This window comes from Eleginops maclovinus, chromosome 22, assembly GCF_036324505.1.
Source record: "Eleginops maclovinus isolate JMC-PN-2008 ecotype Puerto Natales chromosome 22, JC_Emac_rtc_rv5, whole genome shotgun sequence".
Classification (NCBI taxonomy): domain Eukaryota; kingdom Metazoa; phylum Chordata; class Actinopteri; order Perciformes; family Eleginopidae; genus Eleginops; species Eleginops maclovinus.
In genome coordinates, this window is record NC_086370.1 from 7,963,507 (window position 1) to 7,983,357 (window position 19,851).

A 19,851-nucleotide genomic window follows, 5' to 3' on the forward strand; every position below is an offset into this window, starting at 1 on the left:
TTCAATTCCAGTCAGTCCAACATTGTTCATTTGTATGTGACACAATAGTTAAAGCATTTAGTCATTGCACTCAATTATACAGTGATACATACACATCATTATCTGATTCTTCATTCAGAGATTTGGTTCATGTTTCCAGAATACTTTGTGACATGCTTTTGAAATATTTAATGTTATAGCACCAAGGGGCATCACTGACAAGCCTTCATTTACCTGCTAACCCTGCACCTGTCCTTACTTCAGGTTAGGTGGTGGTTAAGGGGATTAAGGAATTACCTATTGCTCACAGAAAATTGGAATATCTCAGATTTGATATGGATAGTGAGTGCAGAGAAACTCTCAGTATTCTTGATGAAAAGTCGATAGAATAATGGCACAGGAGAGATGTTACTTGTTGCCCTTTTTCCATTAAAATATTTCTCGAGATAACAGCAATAGCATCCGTCAACAACTCACTGCAGTGTAAAAGTTCCTGTCTCTTGCGCCCCCTAGTGCTAACATCATAACAGACATTTTGGCATACATTAATTCACGTTTCCTTCTAACTTTCAGCTACTGCAATTATTTTTCAAGGAAAAAAACAATACTTAATACATCTTTTGTATATTTGGAATCATACTGCTATAAAAACGAATATCTAAAATCAAATGTGTTATCTAATGCGTGCCAACAGATGCGTAAATATCCCCATGGTTCGAGAAACTGCCACGAACCGTGAAACACCGGTGGTTAAAACAAGCGCAACCTTTCCACTTCAAAATAAAAGTCTTTAAAATCAACTCCAGACGTTTGTTAGTGTGATAAATAAGGCAGTGATTGTGTAATCTGTTTGAGCCTTTGTATTTAATAATAAACCAATCACTTTAAAAAATAATTTAATAAGGGATTCATGATTTACACTTAAAACTGTAAGAATCATAGCTTTTCGTTACCTCACCCTGACCTCACAGGGGCTCTTCAGGCACACGCACCCGCCCACGCACGCTCGCTATCTGGACTCCCAGCGTGACGTATACCCTGGCGCCCGGTTAGCTAGCTGCTAAGCTAGTTAGCTAGTTGTTGTTACTAGATAGTTGAAAGCGTACACAGCACTGGGTTACCGTTTGCTGTCGGCTTTGGCAATGGACGACGACAGCTACCCCAAAACCCTGTAAGTATCTTTAGATGTCTGACGGTAGCTTTAGCTTTGCCACGGTCGGGAACCGGTGGCTAAATTAGCTAACGTTACCCGCTGACTGTACAACCCTGGCAAATACCACCAGACAACACCCGCATGTAACGCTTTACTAATGCCAGGTTAGCTAACATAAGATAATGTACACACATTACGCATTTCGTATGTGTTTTTAATCTGTATTTTAAGCGTCAACGGCGGTAAAGTTAACTGTCTAACGTTAGCCTTCACTGACGTTGGGCCATCTTGAAAGTCAAGCTAACGTTAATGTAATAACGTCATATAAGTAACTCGCCATAAGGTAACGTAAATACTCGAAATAAGCGACGTGTTCCTAGAATAACTACGCATTACAGTCTGTACCACCTCAGTGTTTCCTACAGAATAGTTCAACTCGAACTGGGACTACGGTTCATTAGCCTAATGAAACCTGTCTTTTCCCCTCCAGGTATGTGGGAAATCTCTCCAAGGATGTAACAGAAATTTTGATTCTGCAGCTTTTTACCCAGATCGGGCCTTGCAAAAGCTGTAAAATGATCACAGAGGTAAGCACCCATGGTTTACCGTCATGTATGTCTTCTACTGTTTATGTCCCCTTCCCATGTCATTTAAATCCGGAGGCTGGCCACGTCAAACGTTTCGCCTGCTCTTTATGAACAAATTCAACTTTAACCAATAGTTAAAACCCCTCACTGATGAATACAATACAAAAACGGATTGATTTAAGCTCGAGCTGCTATATCCTAGTTGTCTTCTACCCACCTTTTTAACTTTTGTGTTTATCCTTGTCTCTTGCAGCATACAAGCAATGACCCCTATTGCTTTGTGGAGTTCTATGAACACAGAGATGCTGCTGCAGCCCTTGCAGCCATGAACGGGAGGAAGATATTAGGAAAGGTAAGACAATTCTTCTGGTTTACAATGAAAATCAGAGTAACACACAACTGTTTCTGAATTCTGAATATGATCCCCGTTGCACATTTCTCCGATTTACATTCCCTCTGTGAATTCTTTCGTTCAGGAGGTCAAAGTAAACTGGGCCACTACTCCAAGTAGCCAAAAGAAAGACACATCCAGTAAGTGTTCATCAATTTGTTTTTTAGTCTGTTGAAATGAAGTGTGACAGGGAATAGTAAGTTTCTTATATTGTTTTTGCTTCATCTAGATCACTTCCATGTTTTTGTGGGTGATTTGAGCCCTGAGATCACCACCGATGATGTCAAGGCTGCCTTTATACCTTTTGGGAAAATCTCGTAAGTTTTCGCTTAAAAGAGTATTTCTTTTACATGCAGTAAAATCATTTTAATGCAAACATTTTTCTAAAGTTCGGCAATTTTAAGATCATTTATAATATCAATCATTCTGTACATTTGTGCTTTGGAACAAATGTCTTGTCTGTTTACATGCATACTATATGGGTATTGTCTTAATTGTAAACCCTACACTATTTTGAAGTATCATGCATTGTGTTTTCAAACAGTGGTCCACACAGCTGACATCACAAAGGTTTTTGTTCCTAGTGGCTATGCCTGATCTCAGATCATTTCATTGTATTGGAATAAAAACAAGGGTTAGGTTTGATTATATGAAACTTGATGCACCCTGGTTAAGGAACATGAACTGCAACGTCCCTATTTTCTTACATGTCATTACCCCTCTTTCTCACCTCCTCTCCTATTATCTCTCCACTGCTAGCTATCCAAAAGACATTAAAGGCCTTACCCAAAATACTAAGGTTAAGTAAATTCCAATTAACTGTATGGAACAAGAAACCGAGAGGGAATATTGAGACAAAAACTTGCACCACACACCTTGACTTCGGATGGAGCATTGGTGTCACTCAATTTGATTGTATAGCCCTGCCAATACCTATTATAAAACATAGGTAGACAAAAAGATGAGCTGGTTTGGGGATTTTTTTGCTTTACTCTCAGATTAAGAGATTCAAGAGTAAGAGGACCATTTATGTCTTATGACCAGTTATGAGACGTTATGTTTAAAACTTAAGAACCAATACATTTTTGTCTCATCTCGATGCCATTTTTCTTTCAGATATTTTAATTCTGTAAAATTCACGGCATCCATGCATGAAAACACAGTTAATGATGGACCATAATCCCATAAACCAACTCTTACTATCATATGTTTTGCAAAGTTTTACGTTATTGAATTAGCAACGTATTTCCTGTCCATTGTTAAAAGCTTTATTGAAGTGACTCACTTGTAAAATAAAGTGCCAAAATGTTGCTTTATACTGCATATTTAGGGTATGGTAAGTAAATAATGTGTCAGCATAAAGTAAACTGTGTGCATGAACCTGATCAGGATTTAGTTGTGGGTCTCATTGAAGTAATAGCCCTTTGGTTATTTTACAGAAATGCTCATAGGATTGGACAGGAGCTTGAAGGCTAACAGCAAGGAACTGTGCACTCTGGAGACTCAGATGTAGTTTTTTTTTCTCTATTTATTCCATTCCTTCCATTTGTCTTTATTTGTAGATGCTATGTATTAACATAATCTATCCTAGATTAACACATTCCAATACTCTATGTTCTCTTCCTAATCTATGTTTAAATTGTCTCATTTTCATAGTGTTGTTTTTGTAGTGCAATGATCCTCTTCCAAAATTTCTGAAAATGTCAATTTCTCAAAACTTGCAGCTCCCCAAACTCCATATTGGTGATAAAGAAATGACCAGGAAAAAAAAGAAATCTGTTAACAGGCCATGTATGCCGTTTAATTCCTTTTACTCTCTTTTGATATTTTCTATATATTTCTATTTATAGGAAGAGCACCAAGGTCCAATTTTAAGAATGCATGTTAATCTATATAGTCTGGTTCCTTTTGGGAATCGAAACCTGTAACCTACTGTTGAGAAATTGAACAAGAAGTGGTGCTCCAGTACTTCGATTTTACATCTGAAAATATTAAAAACAATACTCTAGACTGCATGTTTTTGTGCTTGTTTTTATATGTTGCTTTGAGTTTATATTGCGAGTCAGTGCTCAGCACAAGGTCATGATAGCTAACTTAAAGTAGGACAGAGCAGAGGACTCAGTTCAGTGTGTTATGCGTGGTTCCTTTTTAGTTTGAAACGTTTAAAGTGGAAAGTATACTGAAAGGTTTTTTTTACGTTTCCCTCCAGGGATGCCCGTGTTGTGAAGGACATGACGACAGGCAAATCAAAGGGGTATGGATTTGTGTCCTTCTACAACAAACTGGTAAGGCTCCAGTGCAAGAACACAGACTGAAGGTTATTTCTATTTTCTGTTTATTATCTTACTTTACTGCATTTACAGTAATTCCAACATAATGTATCATAGCCACAACAACTTTGATCATCTAACATTACTTAGTTTGTTCTTAACCATCACCAGTTTCAATGCTACTTAAATACAAACTGTAATGTCCATTTGAAGAACTGATTAAAGGCACAGATACACTTACAGATAAATGAAATCCAGAGAGATAACTCCTTTTGATTTGGATTTATAGGATGCAGAGAATGCCATCCATAACATGGGGGGGCAGTGGCTCGGAGGACGCCAAATCAGGACCAACTGGGCAACGCGTAAACCACCAGCTCCGAAGAGCATCCAGGACAGTAAGTCCCTGCAAACGCACGGTGCACCCACACAGGGTTTCCACTTAACGGGAAAGTACATTCTGCCAGGCAGATTCTAGACTGCACCATCACGATGGTGGGGGAATCTTTTTTTTCATTTGTTTTTTAACTTTATCTTCTAAAGAAGCCAATATGCAAACCAAAATGAAAGATGACTGGTTCATGTATTTATTTTTAATAAATGCAAAAAAGAAATGAGGCTAAATTTAACTTGAAATTGCAACAACCTCTTTACAGGGATCATGTTCTTGCCCGGTGTCCCAACTCCAGTTTTATCCTTAGTCATTATCCACTTAAAACCAGATGACATTAAACTCCAAGCGATTCCCACAGTGTCTTTCATTTCTGCAGGAAGAGTCGAGTCATCCCCTTGATATAGTATCCTATTCTTTTTTCGAGTCACATCTCCAGAGATTTCCACATGGAGGCTCACATTAACATAACAGCTTTCCTTGCCAGCACAGGGAGCAATTTAACTACTTCCTTAAATATTGTTAAAGACTATCAGGGACGTATCCAAGCAGACATAAAAGCGCAGACTGCGAGACTGACCCCCTCCTCGCTCCTTTTCCCTTTATCGTTCCCGTTAGTTTATCTGGTGCATGTCTGGCGCAATGCCCAGCACACTTCTGCCCAGAGCAGACAGGATAATTGAAACACATGTTGCCATACCAGGCTCTATTTTTAGCCTTAATACATCCCATTTGATTAGAGGCAACAATTGTAGATAACAGATGTGACTGGGTTTTAATTATAAACCTTGCGTATGAAGTTCGGATCCTCCCTTCATGAGTGTTGTTTGTTTTAATTTCAGATGGGTCCAAGCAGCTGAGGTTCGATGACGTAGTGACTCAATCCAGTCCACAGAACTGCACCGTGTACTGTGGAGGGATCCAGTTGGGACTATCAGGCAAGTGTCATGTTCTATAAAGATGCATCACCACAGCGTTTAGTCATACATCAGATGTAGTCTTATTACTTATCCTACACTCAATTAGCCAAAGGACTAACATGAAGCTTTTTTTCTGTTTAATTCTTTCAGAACACCTGATGCGTCAGACCTTCTCCCTGTTTGGTCAAATAATGGAGATCAGAGTGTTCCCAGAGAAGGGATACTCCTTCATCAGGTAAAGCCTCGGTCTATTGCACCATTTGGCCTCTAGATGTCAACACAAACACACTGACTCAATGACTGGGGATGACTCAGTGTTATTAGCCTTTTGTCTTTACTTAAAGTCAGCTCAGTTTTAATACTCTTATAGAGATTCTGGTTGACAAATATGCTACGCTGTTTTCTTTTATTCTAGGTTTTCCTCCCATGACAGTGCGGCCCATGCCATTGTTTCAGTGAACGGCACAGCCATTGAAGGACACATAGTGAAGTGCTTCTGGGGAAAGGAATCTCCTGATATGGCAAAAACTCCACAGCAGGTAGGGAAAATGTCATTGATATACAACTGAGGGTTAGATTTTATGGGTATTTGTATAAAAGATGACAGGAAAATCGATGAGGGTTAGGACAAAGGAAGTGCAACAAATATTTCTTAGACTAGAGCCCAGGACGGTGCGGTCAGTGGAGGGCGTTTTATCCCTAAACCATAGGGGGCATAACCTCAACCCGGAAAAGTGGGGAAAAATAGATTTTTTTCTAGATGTTTTTATTTTGCCTTTCAGTATTTGTTGTATTATTTCTTTATTGAGCGTAGTAGTTATATCTAATGGGAGATTTTAAAGGATAACCAGGTTTTTTTTATGACATGGAGCCTTTTTTCCTTGCTTTTGTGTCTGAATGAACAAAAAGGTAAAGGAAAAATGTTGTATTTCTCTGTACGGTCCTTTTTATGATGTTGTCAGACACGTATTATAACAACCAAGGCATGTCTGGGGCAAAAACATTGTTTATGCAGGTAGAAGTACGTTGACAGTGCGCTATTAACCTATAGGATTACATTGAAGCCACTTTTGTCGGCTGCAGTGTGCTTTATGTTGACCTTCAAGGTGTGTTTTCCTCTCTGTCTCTACTCAGGTTGAGTATGGTCAGTGGGGGCAGTGGAACCAAGTCTATGCAAATCCACAGCAGCAACCACAGCAACCGCAGCAGCAGCAGCAACAACAACAACAACAACAACAACAACAACAGCAGCAGCAGCAGCAGCAGCAGCAGCAACAGCAGCAGCAGTATGGGCAGTACGTGACCAATGGGTGGCAAGTTCCCTCCTACAGTATGTACGGCCAGACGTGGAACCAGCAAGGATTTGGAGTGGAGTGAGTTTTAGTGTACATTCAGTTCATTCAAAAGCATCGTGTTTGACTACATGATCAAAGCCAGAAGACTTACCTATGTAATGGACTCTAAAGATGTAATTCACCGTTGTATGTAGTCAAACACAAACTCTTATTTTATATTCTCATTATTATATTTTCCCACTTGTTGCTATAGTAACGCAGAATGATGGGAGTATCATGGCAACGGTAGTTTGTGGTTTTAAGCTGTGTTAATAATCGATACACACCTAAGTGCTTCTGTTAGTTATGGTTGGTGACTTGACCAGCATTTTCTAAGAGACTAAAAAGCTGATATTTAATTTATTTATGATTCCTTTCAGAAGTATTCAGTCACCACAGTCATACTAACTGTATATTTGTGGCTTCTTTGCAGGCAGTCCCAGTCCCCCGCCTGGGTAGAAGGCTTTGGATCTCAGTCAGCCCAGGCCGCGGCCGCCCCCGGACAAGTCATGTCCAACCTGGCCAACTTCAGCATGGCTGGCTACCAAACGCAGTGAGCTGGCCCCAACATAAGTACCAAGAGGATGTTGTCGACCCTTTTTAAAACCACACAGCACTCTTTCTATCTGAACACCTGCTGTAGGAGGAGAAGGGCGGGGGCCATATTCACAAAGCCTTTGTAGACACTAGTTGCTCCCTAACAACCAGTTTAAGAATTCGGTTTATATTTTCGGTTTCCATTTCAGAATTTAAAACGTTTATTTGTTGATTATTAGAAATTGAAAGTGCACTAGGGTTTCTGAATTTAATCTAAATACACCAACTGCATTTGTGAAAATGAAGTGTTTGGCCCCATGAACCTAGTGTAACCCTTCCATAACTAAACATTAATGACATGCATACATGGAAACACAACGTGTTATTTTAGTGGAGTTAAAAGCACACTTACTAAAAGCCATCATATCACCGCAACATGACGAGGATAACAACCCCTAGGAACCTCAAACTTGATTACATTAAAATTGAATTATCAAACTTCAGCAATATCAGATTTCTGTTTGCCAATATGCTTTTTTAATATTTCGTCAATATGTTTACTCTTATCGTCATACTCGGGGCATTTGTCTGTCATTCTATACAAAGGTATACAAAATTCCATTGCAGTTTATTTTTGTGATCAGTGTGTAAGATGTTTTTGGTACAGATTGGGCGGGTCACCATGACTACAAACTGACCTTATCCACAGGAATGAACCAACCTGCTCTGGCTAGAAATGCTTTGTGAATAGGGGCCCTGGAACGCAGTCTACTTTTCTGTTATGTGTAATGAAACTTGTTTTAACAACTGGCTTTCAAGGAGATTGAAGCGGGACATGGTATCTCTTGGGTGCATTTTGTGTACAAAAACAAATGTTACATACACATCTCTAAAAGCAAAAAAAAGTATGTTTTTTCATGTTTTATATCCGAGTGATCAGCATGTTCTTTACAGACCTTGGATGGGTTTTAGCCTAGGTTGGACTCATTTATAACCCCGTGTCTCAAAGTAAAGGCTACAGCACGTGCTCACTATATAAAGAAGATATTGTAAAATCAGCTCAACCCCCAACCGTTGTAAAGCGAACTGTGTGCTGATTCTGGGGGCTGGTTTCCTGGAAAGATATTGAATCTTGAGTCTTTTCTTCCTTCCTATCGATGACCTCAGTTAATTTATAGTCATTTATTTCTAATAGCTGGGAGGACCAGCCCCTAATGACAAAAATCATGTTTGTCATCAAAATATTGTTCTTTAGTCGATGTGAAGATAAATTATCCAATGTTTTCAACTTACTGTGAAATGGGATGTTTTATTTCATTTAAGTGGAAAGTTTCGTTGATTTGTCAGAGCAACGGATACCTTTCTGTCCTATTTCAAGTATTTAAAAAAAATCTATTACGACATGAGGATTTCACAAAGATGTCCTGCCCTTTGGCTTTTGTTTGCGTATGTGCCATTCTGTACAGTATCACACTCGCTGTGAGCTCACTCTCCCTTTTTTTTTTATTAGACCTTGGGGATTTTTTGTGTAACTAAACAGGGGTCATGTTGGCTGAGGGTGTAAATATAAACCTTGATCTCGAACCTTCATTAACTTACGAAACAATGTACATACTGTAGGTAGAAATGCCATCATAAAGTTACAGCAATATGATTTGTGAATAAGCCTTAATTGCTGTGTCAGTAAATTCATACTGTATCATCTGCAGAGGCTCCATTACAAAGCAAAAATCATTCTCATTTGTTGATTCCCCCATTTTTAAGTTTGTGTGCCATTTTGTAGCAGGAAGCAGGTGATGTTTCAGCTTAGACTGCACGCTTATGACATGTAATTCATTTGTTGCTTCAAATATTGAATGTAATAGCAATTTGGTTTTATGACAATAATACATATACGTTGAACAATATAGGTGATGTTTAATAATAAAGGATGAAATCAATTTTCCATTTTAAACGGGAAAACTCAGTAAGTGACTTTAAATAAAAGAAACATTTGAACCTGGTAGTTTTCTACATTTATTGGAAACTAATGAATTATTTGTTACACAAGCAATCTGAAAGCAGAGCATAGATTCAATGTTTAGTTATTATACAAGACACAGTTAATAACACATTTAACAATTGGGAAGTTTGTACATTCTCAATGTTGCATAAACTAGGGGGCATCGAAACATTCGTTCAAAAATCCAGAACAGATATATTGGGAGGTATTGAACGGGAATTATTAAAATAGTTTTTCCGTTTGGTTCCATTCTATGTATTTAATGGAAATATATTGGTTTTTTTAAGGTATTTTTGGTACGGAGAGGGCCTTTATTAAAGCTGAAAGGGGGACACAGAGGGTAGGACATTGCCTGAATGTTCAGCCGGCTCGGGAATCGAACCAGCTTACTTGGCTGGGGTTTACACATATAAGCCTGTGGAAATATATTTTTAATATGGCATAATAATAATAATAATAGATTACATTTTTATAGCGCCTTTCAAGGGACCAAAGGGTGCTTTACATGGTGTAAGGACAGACAGAAAACAAACAAGTAGGGCAAATAAAGTAAGATCGATAAATAGCAGTAGGAGTGAAAGCAGGGGGACTGCGATGGGTTAGGGGTCCAAGGCCATCGTGAACATGACATGTTTTGCTACAGCATAATGTTCAGTCAGCCTAGACAAAGACAGGGTTATTATTGAAGACATGTTCTATATAAACATGAATATTTATTATAGCTGATATTATCACTGTTTCAGACACATCTCACCTAACTGAAGCAAGTCAAAAGCTTTGAGCAACAGCAATAGAACTTGAACATGATAAACATTAAATGACAAAAGCAAAGCGACCGTTACTTAGGTTAATGTTAGGTGGTATATGCCCGGCATAGTATCGGATTATATTACATAACTTTTCTAGTCTACTGTTGAAATTAAAGTATATTACACAATGTTAATAATTTGAGAAGTACATCCATGTCTCAGCTAAAACATACATTGTAGTTTTCTACATATCTGAGTTTAAACCTGAACCAGTGTATTATATTAGTTTTAATGGAGTAGCCACAAGGATTTTTATACAGTATTTACATAATTCCATGAAATCAGTAGCTGGAGCAGAGTGTAAAATATATTGCCATGTCATACTATCAAGACTTTATTGTGGTTCGTAAACTTAAAGAGTCCTTTCAATCAAATGAATAATCTCGAAGATGGTTGTTGAGTCAGTACTGTCGATTGAGGTACCTAATGGGGATTAAGTCAATGGCCTTCTGATGAAAAGCATTTGCAGGATTACACACTGGGTGTCTGTGGCACACAAGCGGTGACCCTATTTAGATCTCTGAAAAAAAAGATCCAAAAAACACCTCCAACTTCCGCTTATCGCCCAAAACCAGGAAACAGAGATCTTAGAGATTGTGACTAACTGAACATTAGAAAGTTGTGATGCAAAATACGTCGGGGTGTGATTCTTTCATCCTCACGTGTCAGCTGACTTCCATATAACCATTATTCTGTATCAAGCTGTTTGATCACTTATTAGAGTTGAATGTGGAGTGAGTGGGAACTCCCAGTCTCCTCGATGACATCCTAGTCTTCGTCTCTCTGTCCACACAAACCAGGATGCTCCTATCTGAGGCAGTGTCATCACTCTGGATGGGAGTAATCAAAAGGTGAAAATGTTGCATTCATAACAATAAAAGGAAGTCTAATCAAATGTTCTGATGTCCAAAATATCTATGAACTAAGATACATATATATGGAAATCTTCCAGCATAGGCGTTACAAGATTTTCTTTGAATTGTATTGTTATGGTTGATTTCACTTATAAGTCCCTTTGGATACGGCTAAATTAAATTATATGTAATATAAACTGCTTCAGTATTCCTTTCAGTGTTTTCCATGAACTGATGCTCCTTATCATTTGTCAAAATAAAGCATTAAATGCATACAACAAAGTTTAGGAACAACTTAATGACGTATCTCCTTACAGTGAGTTTCATTTCATTCCCTTTAGCTTTCTCTTGTAATCCCAGATTCTCCATAATTAGCTCCATCCTGGATATGATGCCCGCCACAGAGCTTTCAAGCTGGAGAACCTGTCTGCCCAGTCTGTCATGGTAAGAGAAAAGTAAATCAGTTAATGGTTAACATCCATTGTAAAGGAATTAACACAATTGAAGACATTTCCTAAATGTAAAAACAATTTGAACCTAAGAAGCTCTTCCTGATCCACAAAGGTGGGACTGGAGTGGTTCTTCTGGTCGTTGGATGTTACAGGAGGCTTCTCCAGTAAATCTTTCTGGTAATTTATCCCGAGATTGTTGAGTTCAGCGCTAAGAGCATCCTGACAAAAACAACATCATGAATTAATTCTTGTAATTGTGTCTTTTTATTGACATAAGTCTAACTCTGTAGACTATCACACAAACCCTCTTTTCCTCCAGCTCGATTTTCATCCTCTTCTGTTCGTCCTCGTCTAGAATTTGGTTCCCATCATGGTCAAACCGCGAGAAGGCCGCAGAAATTTCATGATCAGCATGTCCCAACCTGCGAGATCATCAGAGCGGTGAGGGTTCAGTTTAACAATAAAGTTAGCACACACTCTTCTTTTTGATATTTTATCACTTACTCTTTCAGAGTTTCTCTGAAGTCTTTGAATTCAATTTCTCCAGATCCAGAGCGTAGTGCCTTCTGAACATCTGATATCCTCTCTTTTTTAAGTTTCAACTTTGTAAATGTCTTCATATAGCTCTAAAATACAAAGAGAAGTCATACGGTTTGTTACCTGTGTAAAACCTCCCCAATTGTTAACATGAATCTAGTTTTAATTACCTGTTTGATGATGTCAGTAATCTGGAGCTCATCTTTTTGTGAGGACAGCTCCTCCTTAACTTCAGAATATGTGTCATTTATGATGGCCAGAAACATGTTCTGAGAAACGAAAATATAAAGACATTATGAGAATGTCATCTTTATCTTTTTACAATCAATCATCTCATCGAACTTAATGACTTACCAGTAGAACAAAGAAAACAAAGAACACATAGGTGACAAAGTAGATCGGCCCCAGAACTCTGTTTGCACGGTCGATGGCATTGTAATCAAAGTCTCCAAGAATGATCCTGAACTGAGTGAAGCTGCACAACGAAGAAATCAAAGAATCAATTTTATGGTTAGTTGTTCTATACATGATTTCCTGCTGAGCCACTCCAAACATCTCTTACATGCACTTGACAAAGGTGCTGAAAGATTCAACCTCTGTCCCAAAGAGCAAATATCCAAGCTGAGCATAGGCGAAGAACACGATGAAGAACATGATGGCGAAGCCCAAGATATCCTTAGCACAGCGACCCAGTGTGGAGGACAGCTGAGTCATGGTCTTGTTAAAACTGATGTACTTGAAAACCTAAAGATAAAGAAGACATCACACATTATTTGCAATGGTGCTAGATCATTTTCCTCAACAATGTGTTTGAGTGAAATACTTCAATGCTTTACCTTGATCCATGCAAAGAACAAGTTCACTGCATTCATGTTGTTGTACTGCATTTGCCAAAAGGCCAGAAATTCAAAGTCGGCGTAGATACCAGGTTGTTCTAGCAGTTTGCCGAGCAGGTTGTCCACTTTTATGGTACGGAAGATATTGAATACAATGGCAACGATGGCGAGCTAAAAAAGAAGATAACTGTTATTCTTGGAGACCAAAATGACTTGTAAAATGAATAAAATGGCATTTTCTTACCATTATGACAACTATATCCAGTATGTTCCAGATGCTGTTAAAATAGGAGAACTTGTGTATTCGCAACTCAATAATCTCCTCTACAATGTAATAGAGGATGAATAAACAGAAGACCATCTCGCAGCCGAGGATGAAGAAGTCCCAGGTGGTGATGTAACGAATTAGCTTCACGGTTCTTATCTGGTAGGAAGGGATTGCACCTCCAGTCGCGGGAAATTCAACAACCAACCTGAAAGAATTGGATAAAGCTTTAGTCAAACAATGTATGGGTATCAACTAATATGTACAATTGCTAGTGTCAGCGTGGCTCTTTACCTGAGGACACAGAACATGTTGATGTTTGCGTTGTAAGTGGAGAAGTCAACAAAGGCAGCCCTGGTTCCTCGGTCGAGCCACAGGTTGTCCACTAGTTCCTGCAGTACGATGGTGCTCTCCTCTTTGGTGCGACCCAAGTCTTGGTAGTATCCCGCTCCACTGTATGTGGTCAGCAAGCCCCAGTGGGAGGAACCTTTGATTTCTTTCTCTGTGTGGTAGGTCCACCTGTAGAAGGAGAAGAAAAGTTTGCCACAGTTCTCCAATCTCACTGCTGACCCACAGTTAATCCTGTACAGAAAACAGCCAGCAACTCACGCGCTGCTATTGATGAGTCCGAAGTTAAGGTCATCCTCCTTCTTGTCATTGTAAACATCGAAACATCCCGAGATCTCATCACGGAAGTCTTTGTGGACCTTGCAGGAGTTGTTCATGATCTTGAGTTGCCTCATTCTGGGGACTCCTAGCAGCATGTTCTCATAGTATATGAACGACTGGTCTCCGCTGTCCAAGGACTGGTTGTTGTACCATTTAGTCCAGTAGAGGCCATCCAATAAAGGGCCCTGGGAATACTGCACATAAATAGAGTGGATTGAGTTTGTAAGGCACACAGAAGAGATTTCAAATTGTCATTTCTCTTTGAATTTTCTCTACGGTAAAAAATGGAGGAAATTAATTTAAAGGAAAACTCACAGTCCAGAAGTCAGCCATGGTGCTAATGGACTGAAACTTAACTCCACTTTCACTGGCTGTATTCACAAACAGGTCCGTCATGGCTTTAGTGTAGTAATAGGTGCTCGAGCTGGTCATACCGTATGTCACTGAAAGACAACGTAAGCACATTGTTAATGTATTGTTAATGCCCTTGTTTCCTATCTGACTCTGCTCAGGCTCAGCTATGAATGTTGCTCTATTCAACAGTCCAAGATAAGACAACTCAGGAGCAGACACGCAAGGCCTCATTGAAGACTTGTTGTTTGGCTGTGTTTATGCCCCATGCGGTCAAACAGATCCAGATTAGAGGCCATCATTTGTTTGAAGAGAGAACACACCGGCCTGATGGAAATAGCCTCTTCAAACAGTGTAAATCTAGCCCAGACAAAGCAACAATAGATGAGGCTAAATGCTCTTATCGCTAAAAGGCAATGGAGCAGTACCCATGTCCTTTTCACTCCTAATGCTCAGCTTGACAATGACTTTCAGGCAGAGGGGTGGGGAGGGCATTTGTGGTAGGCACTAATGCAAGGGGACTTGATGGCAAATAACAGTCCAAAGTGCCCTAAACAGTTACATCGTGACGAGTATTTAACAATTGATCAACAAGCGTTCCTGATTCACAATTCACTTAATGGAATTACACTGTGATGCATTAGGGTTTGAGGCACATTATGGACCATTCGTCCAGGAAAAGCAAACAGTTTGTATACAACAGTATTTGGAACTCATTTTAATGTAACTTCAACTAGTTCCTTTATATATTCAATCCAGGTTAACAAATGTAAAACTAAGTTTAAATAAAAAAAGTTAACTTTCCTTGGAATTACACATTTTTGGTGATATAAATATAAATGCAAATACTGTACTGACCAGGTACTGAAAATGATTGTTAGACTACCACACAAGGACAGACATTGAAAGTGCAAAATGTAGGACAGTAGAATACTTACAGAGACATATATCCACCAGGAACACCAGATAGACCACTAACTCTCGTAGCGTGGTTCGGACAAACAGTTCTCTGTTGTTTGAGGTGTTTTCAGTCAAGGTTGTGCCCCACAAGCCTGCGGACAAGTTATAGTGATTTATTTTCTTATGATACTGAATGATTGAAATAGTTGCGAGTCATTTTAAAGACCTTTCATGCAAAATAGTTCATTAACTTTGATCCAGTGTTGAGTTAAAGTAGTTTGGTAATCAAAAACCCAGCCTAAATTGACTAACCAACAAGATCGTCCACAAAAATGTAAGGTAACTCAAATCACATCAGTTGATTTCACATGCCGAACCAGTACCAAGGAAAGCTTCCAGTGAGATAGAGAGTTTTGTCTAGATCTTATGTACAGTGGGTTCTATCCATGCTGATGAAACTAGCTGTACATATGGCAGTTACAGAATAAATACTGAAGTAAACTGAATGGGTTCCTACCTTTGATAAAAGAGCAGCAGCCTCTTGGTTTCTTCACCAGGCTTTGGTTGGTGGTTGATGGTTCTTCTGGGAATTGGCCCGGGTTGTCCAGTTTGTACATGCTGTCCATGGAGCCCTGGAAGAGGGGCTGAGGGTTGTAGATGGTGCTGACAGCTCGAGGGATCGGTGGAGGAGAGCCACAGTAGCCGTGGTTGACCCAGGCTCTGTTGCCCATGCTGTCCAACTCCACCTGCCCGCTCAGGTGGCTTTCGGCCCGGTTGTTCAGGCACTTCATGCTGTTACACACCTGTGTGTCCCTCAGTGGACTGCTGGTGTTTAGATCAAAGAGGGAAGTGGTTTCAGAGTGGTTCTAAAACACCTGCTGGAGAGATGTTTATAAAGTGTGGATAACAAAAGCTTTGTTGAGGGAGGAGCTGCTTCTGGAGCTTTTGTAGCCTTGAGATTGAGACGCAACACAGCAATGACGTACGTGTGTCCTGTTTCGCATGGACACCAGAGCAAGGTTTACCAAAACAAAGTAACCTAGATTTGGTCAGTGATACATCATTTTCATCTTAGCAATATGCTATTTGGTAGAATACATTAAATGTACAAACTATAATAACAACACTTCTTCAAACTGGCACTAAAGAGCTCCATTCTGAAAACACTTTTACGGAAATTCATTCTATAGATTTGTATACCACCACATATTCCCCTATTAACATGCCGGGAAAAAAATATGCATAATGGCGGAATAATTCAGCAGCCAAAAGACAATTCAAATTGTTTTGCCCTCTCAATTACTACCATGCTGAGCACATTGTTGTCACTATTGATTAACAACTCATCCAATAACGTGCTCCCATTGAGGAAATCAATTAATTGCACGTCGATTATTTTTGTTGTCGCCAACTGTTAGCGGCTTGTGGCTGAATTAATGAGCAGCATAATTGCAGTGTCACCGCCTCGTTACCATTACACACTTTTGACTCTGCCATCTATTCATTTCCAACAGGCCAACTGTCAGAAAGCGTTTACTAAGTATGCAAATATTCGCCATGGCGTTTGAATCATTATGACCATCTGTATTAGTTTTCGGCACTATGTCTCTTGTTCAAAACACCCCCCAAGCAACACTTAGCCAATATGCATTTAATGTATGTCATCTCTAATTAGTTCATATGTACATGTTTATCTTTCTATTTTGTGCAGTTAGAGGCCTTAAAGCAGACAAACTGGATTATAAAAGGATTTAAAAACAAAACCTATTCCAAATATTGTCATCTGTTGGATAATAAAATGCATATAGTGTATAAGCAGTTGGTCAGTACAGTTAGTGCACTTCTATAGATGTTAATGCAGATAGAGTTTGGGTCTATGGCCGTTCATGCTCCAGCGGCTGTGAACAGAGCGATTACACACAGCCATTACCACACAATAGAGTTTAATTTCTGCTCCCCCTCTGAAGCCGGGGGAGGATCTGGCATACAGGCTTCCTTAATCTGCTGCGGCTTGTGCCACCATTCAAACTTTTTCAAATTCATAACAATCGCTTTTCAGTGGCTGATGATTGCCATTTAAAACTGTAGCCGTGTCTCCAACAATGGGTGTTCATAGCAGCACCCTGGTGCAGCTCTACTTACATTGACTTGCCCCGTAGCAGACTTAAATCAGTTTCAAAATCCAATATGACATAGAGAACATTTGACAATTCAATAGTTAAACGCTTGTACTTTCCATCTCCTATTTAAAATGTTTAGATGTTGGTTCTCCATTGACGTAAAACACTCTTATCTCAGAGTGCAGGAGCTCAGGACAAAAGGGTGATTTATTCCCCGGGGTGCGGAGCGAGGCAGTGCAGCAGACATGACTTGCCATTACTCCTGCTGAGAACTTGACACGTACAAAACAAAGAATATGCTGTAAATTAGTTTTCCTCCTTGACTACCCTTGTTTTTAAGTTTTATTGCCACACAATGTGAAATTATAGGGGTTCAAATGCCAGAGCTCTCTCATAATCAACACAATATGTTATTGTCAATAGAGGAGGATGCAGATTTTTATGTGTCAGGTTTATATTTTGCACATTTAGAGATTTGACGTAATATTGGAAATCTGCTTTCTATAAACTGGCTTACTTATAGCATGTTACTTACGTCCAGTTGACTCCATAGAAATGGAATGGGATGATTCCACTTAAAGTACAAATTACATTCAGTACAATGTTTCTGTTTGAATGTTTAAACATTAAGTATAATTGGCATAAAAGACACAAGAGAACAAGAGAAATAATTTTTCATTCAAAATATTATTTTTTATTTTTGATCAAAAAACTATATTTCAACAAAATAGAAGTCTGCATGTGAAAAATAACATCTATTTTTCAACTCTACCATCACGTACTTACACTTTGACAAAATAGTTACATATTGACTTTAACAATGCAACTTAGACCACAATGATTTTCTCAGAATTCATTGAAGATTGCACAACACTTTTAGGGCCGTATCAAGAACACTGATAGAAGATGTTCCATTTCCTGTATCTTCAGAACAAGCACGTGGGCTTTATAATGACACCACATTTCTGTCATCGCTATAACTTGATAACTTGAACAAAAAAAATGCTCAACATTTCTGGGCTTTTTCTAGCAAAAATAAATAAGAGATTGTCATACAAAAACTAAATAAATAAAACATACAAATAATGCAATACAAATGTATTTACTGTCTCCTTGATTGAAGGAGACTTTTTCACATTGTCACTCACATCCAACAACATGACTGATTGTGTGCCCAATGGCAGCAGTTTATGCGTGGAGCTGATGGCCATCGAACTGATAGGAGAAGGACGAGATGTAGTCCTGCTCAGTGGGAGAGTCGTACCTCAAATGGCAGGCGTAGTTTTCAGGCTGCACGCAGTCAAACTGCAAGTCCAACCACTGCCTGTGAGGAGCGTTGTGTCTCCTGGGGTCGGTCAGGATCCGGTTGAGGGCCAGGATGTAGCTGAGGGCCATCTGCAGGGTTTCATACTTGGACAGCTTTTTGTCCTCGCCCCACTGGGGGACCACTTTACGCAAGCGGTCGAAGGCCGTGTTCAGACCCTCCATCCTCTTCCTCTCTCTGGCATTGGCAGCCATCCGCCGCCTCGTGGAGGTCTCGTACTTCTCTGGACTCTGGGGGTCTGCCTCTGAGGACTCTGATCCGGAGTCGGTGCAGCTGGGTCTCCTAGACTTCATGGTTACTGGTTGAAAAATCAAAGTTGTGTAAGTGTCCAGTTTCAGCTTTAGGCTTCCTCAGAGGTCGCCTCAATGTGTCCTTTCAGATGTGTTTAACTCGTTAATAGTGGACAGGCTGAAGAGTCCAAGGTGCAGTGGTCCTGGAGACAGAGAGGGAGCAGCTTTTATAAGACGGAGCAGATGAACAGGTGGCAGCAGGTGGAGTCCCCCCCCCTTCCATCCTTAATATTGCATATAGAGGAACACACCCATGCAGACTCATAAACACTCACACCCACTCTGAGTACACACACACACACACACACACACACACACACACACACACACACACACACACACACACACACACATAAACAAAACCATAATGAAATTCCAATTATGTTGGGCTGGGCTCTCTGGCCGGGGCTTCACTCAGGGCCATGTGTCACAAACACCAAAATCTACCATCTGGTATCATAACTCACCACAGCTGATGGTGCAAACACACTTTTAAAGGGCTAAGGGTTTGGATATTTACCAGTTAAACATGCACTCTTACCATAATGTAAAATAATACAAAATGTAGAAATGTACTATTAAGTATTTACATTTTTATTCATTTTAAATTAAACAGAATGTTAGCAAATGATGTAATGAGTTACATTTGCATTAGTAATTAAATAAAATGTTTAAATGTGTGTCATGTTGATCAAATTTTAAATGCCCTTCAGTGTGTAAAGGAAGGGTTTTAAATGTACTAATTTATAATAAGATGAGACCACAACGTTTAATAAAAACTTTTTATTAAATTGTTATATTTGAAACTATTTTATCGCACAAAATTGTTGTTCATACTTGTAGTATTCTTTCAATGTTTGAATATTTTATGGTGAAAAAA

General features: G+C 39.3%; 3 protein-coding genes across 3 annotated transcripts; 1 reads left to right on the plus strand and 2 right to left on the minus strand.

Moving 5' to 3' along the window:
* Positions 1 to 837: 837 nt before the first annotated feature.
* tial1 (TIA1 cytotoxic granule-associated RNA binding protein-like 1) lies at positions 838 to 9,560 on the plus strand. The gene is made up of 12 exons (XM_063874581.1): positions 838 to 1,150; positions 1,623 to 1,719; positions 1,973 to 2,071; positions 2,196 to 2,250; positions 2,340 to 2,427; positions 4,320 to 4,395; positions 4,670 to 4,778; positions 5,614 to 5,709; positions 5,842 to 5,926; positions 6,107 to 6,230; positions 6,826 to 7,064; positions 7,459 to 9,560. Exons 1-12 carry the CDS (start codon positions 1,122 to 1,124, stop codon positions 7,580 to 7,582), a joined length of 1,221 nt encoding a protein of 406 aa, XP_063730651.1. The 5' UTR covers positions 838 to 1,121; the 3' UTR covers positions 7,583 to 9,560.
* An 8-nt stretch (positions 9,561 to 9,568) lies between these two features.
* pkd2l1 (polycystic kidney disease 2-like 1) lies at positions 9,569 to 16,129 on the minus strand. The gene is made up of 15 exons (XM_063874580.1): positions 15,755 to 16,129; positions 15,276 to 15,389; positions 14,302 to 14,429; positions 13,927 to 14,180; positions 13,612 to 13,836; positions 13,297 to 13,525; positions 13,053 to 13,223; positions 12,779 to 12,960; positions 12,571 to 12,691; positions 12,387 to 12,485; positions 12,184 to 12,305; positions 11,984 to 12,101; positions 11,765 to 11,898; positions 11,543 to 11,663; positions 9,569 to 11,203 (listed from the first exon to the last, which is right to left on the minus strand). Exons 1-15 carry the CDS (start codon positions 16,026 to 16,028, stop codon positions 11,084 to 11,086), a joined length of 2,412 nt encoding a protein of 803 aa, XP_063730650.1. The 5' UTR covers positions 16,029 to 16,129; the 3' UTR covers positions 9,569 to 11,083.
* Positions 16,130 to 18,231: 2,102 nt separating this feature from the next.
* Positions 18,232 to 19,070, minus strand: atoh7 (atonal bHLH transcription factor 7). The gene has a single exon (XM_063875466.1). The coding sequence runs from the start codon at positions 18,972 to 18,974 to the stop codon at positions 18,546 to 18,548; it is 429 nt and encodes a 142-aa protein (XP_063731536.1). The 5' UTR covers positions 18,975 to 19,070; the 3' UTR covers positions 18,232 to 18,545.
* Positions 19,071 to 19,851: the final 781 nt, after the last annotated feature.

Excerpts from the sequence above, each read along its gene's own strand:
- tial1 (XM_063874581.1), top strand. The coding sequence starts at position 1,122 with ATGGACGACGACAGCTACCCCAAAACCCT. Across the intron at positions 2,251-2,339 it reads CCAAAAGAAAGACACATCCA|ATCACTTCCATGTTTTTGTG; the intron begins GTAAGTGTTCAT and ends TGCTTCATCTAG. Across the intron at positions 5,710-5,841 it reads GATCCAGTTGGGACTATCAG|AACACCTGATGCGTCAGACC; the intron begins GCAAGTGTCATG and ends TAATTCTTTCAG.
- pkd2l1 (XM_063874580.1), bottom strand. The coding sequence starts at position 16,028 with ATGAAGTGCCTGAACAACCGGGCCGAAAGCCACCTGAGCGGGCAGGTG. Across the intron at positions 12,961-13,052 it reads TGTTCTTTGCATGGATCAAG|GTTTTCAAGTACATCAGTTT; the intron begins GTAAAGCATTGA and ends CTTTATCTTTAG. Across the intron at positions 11,899-11,983 it reads TCGAGCTGGAGGAAAAGAGG|GATGCTCTTAGCGCTGAACT; the intron begins GTTTGTGTGATA and ends TGTTTTTGTCAG.
- atoh7 (XM_063875466.1), bottom strand. The coding sequence starts at position 18,974 with ATGAAGTCTAGGAGACCCAGCTGCACCGACTCCGGATCAGAGTCCTCA.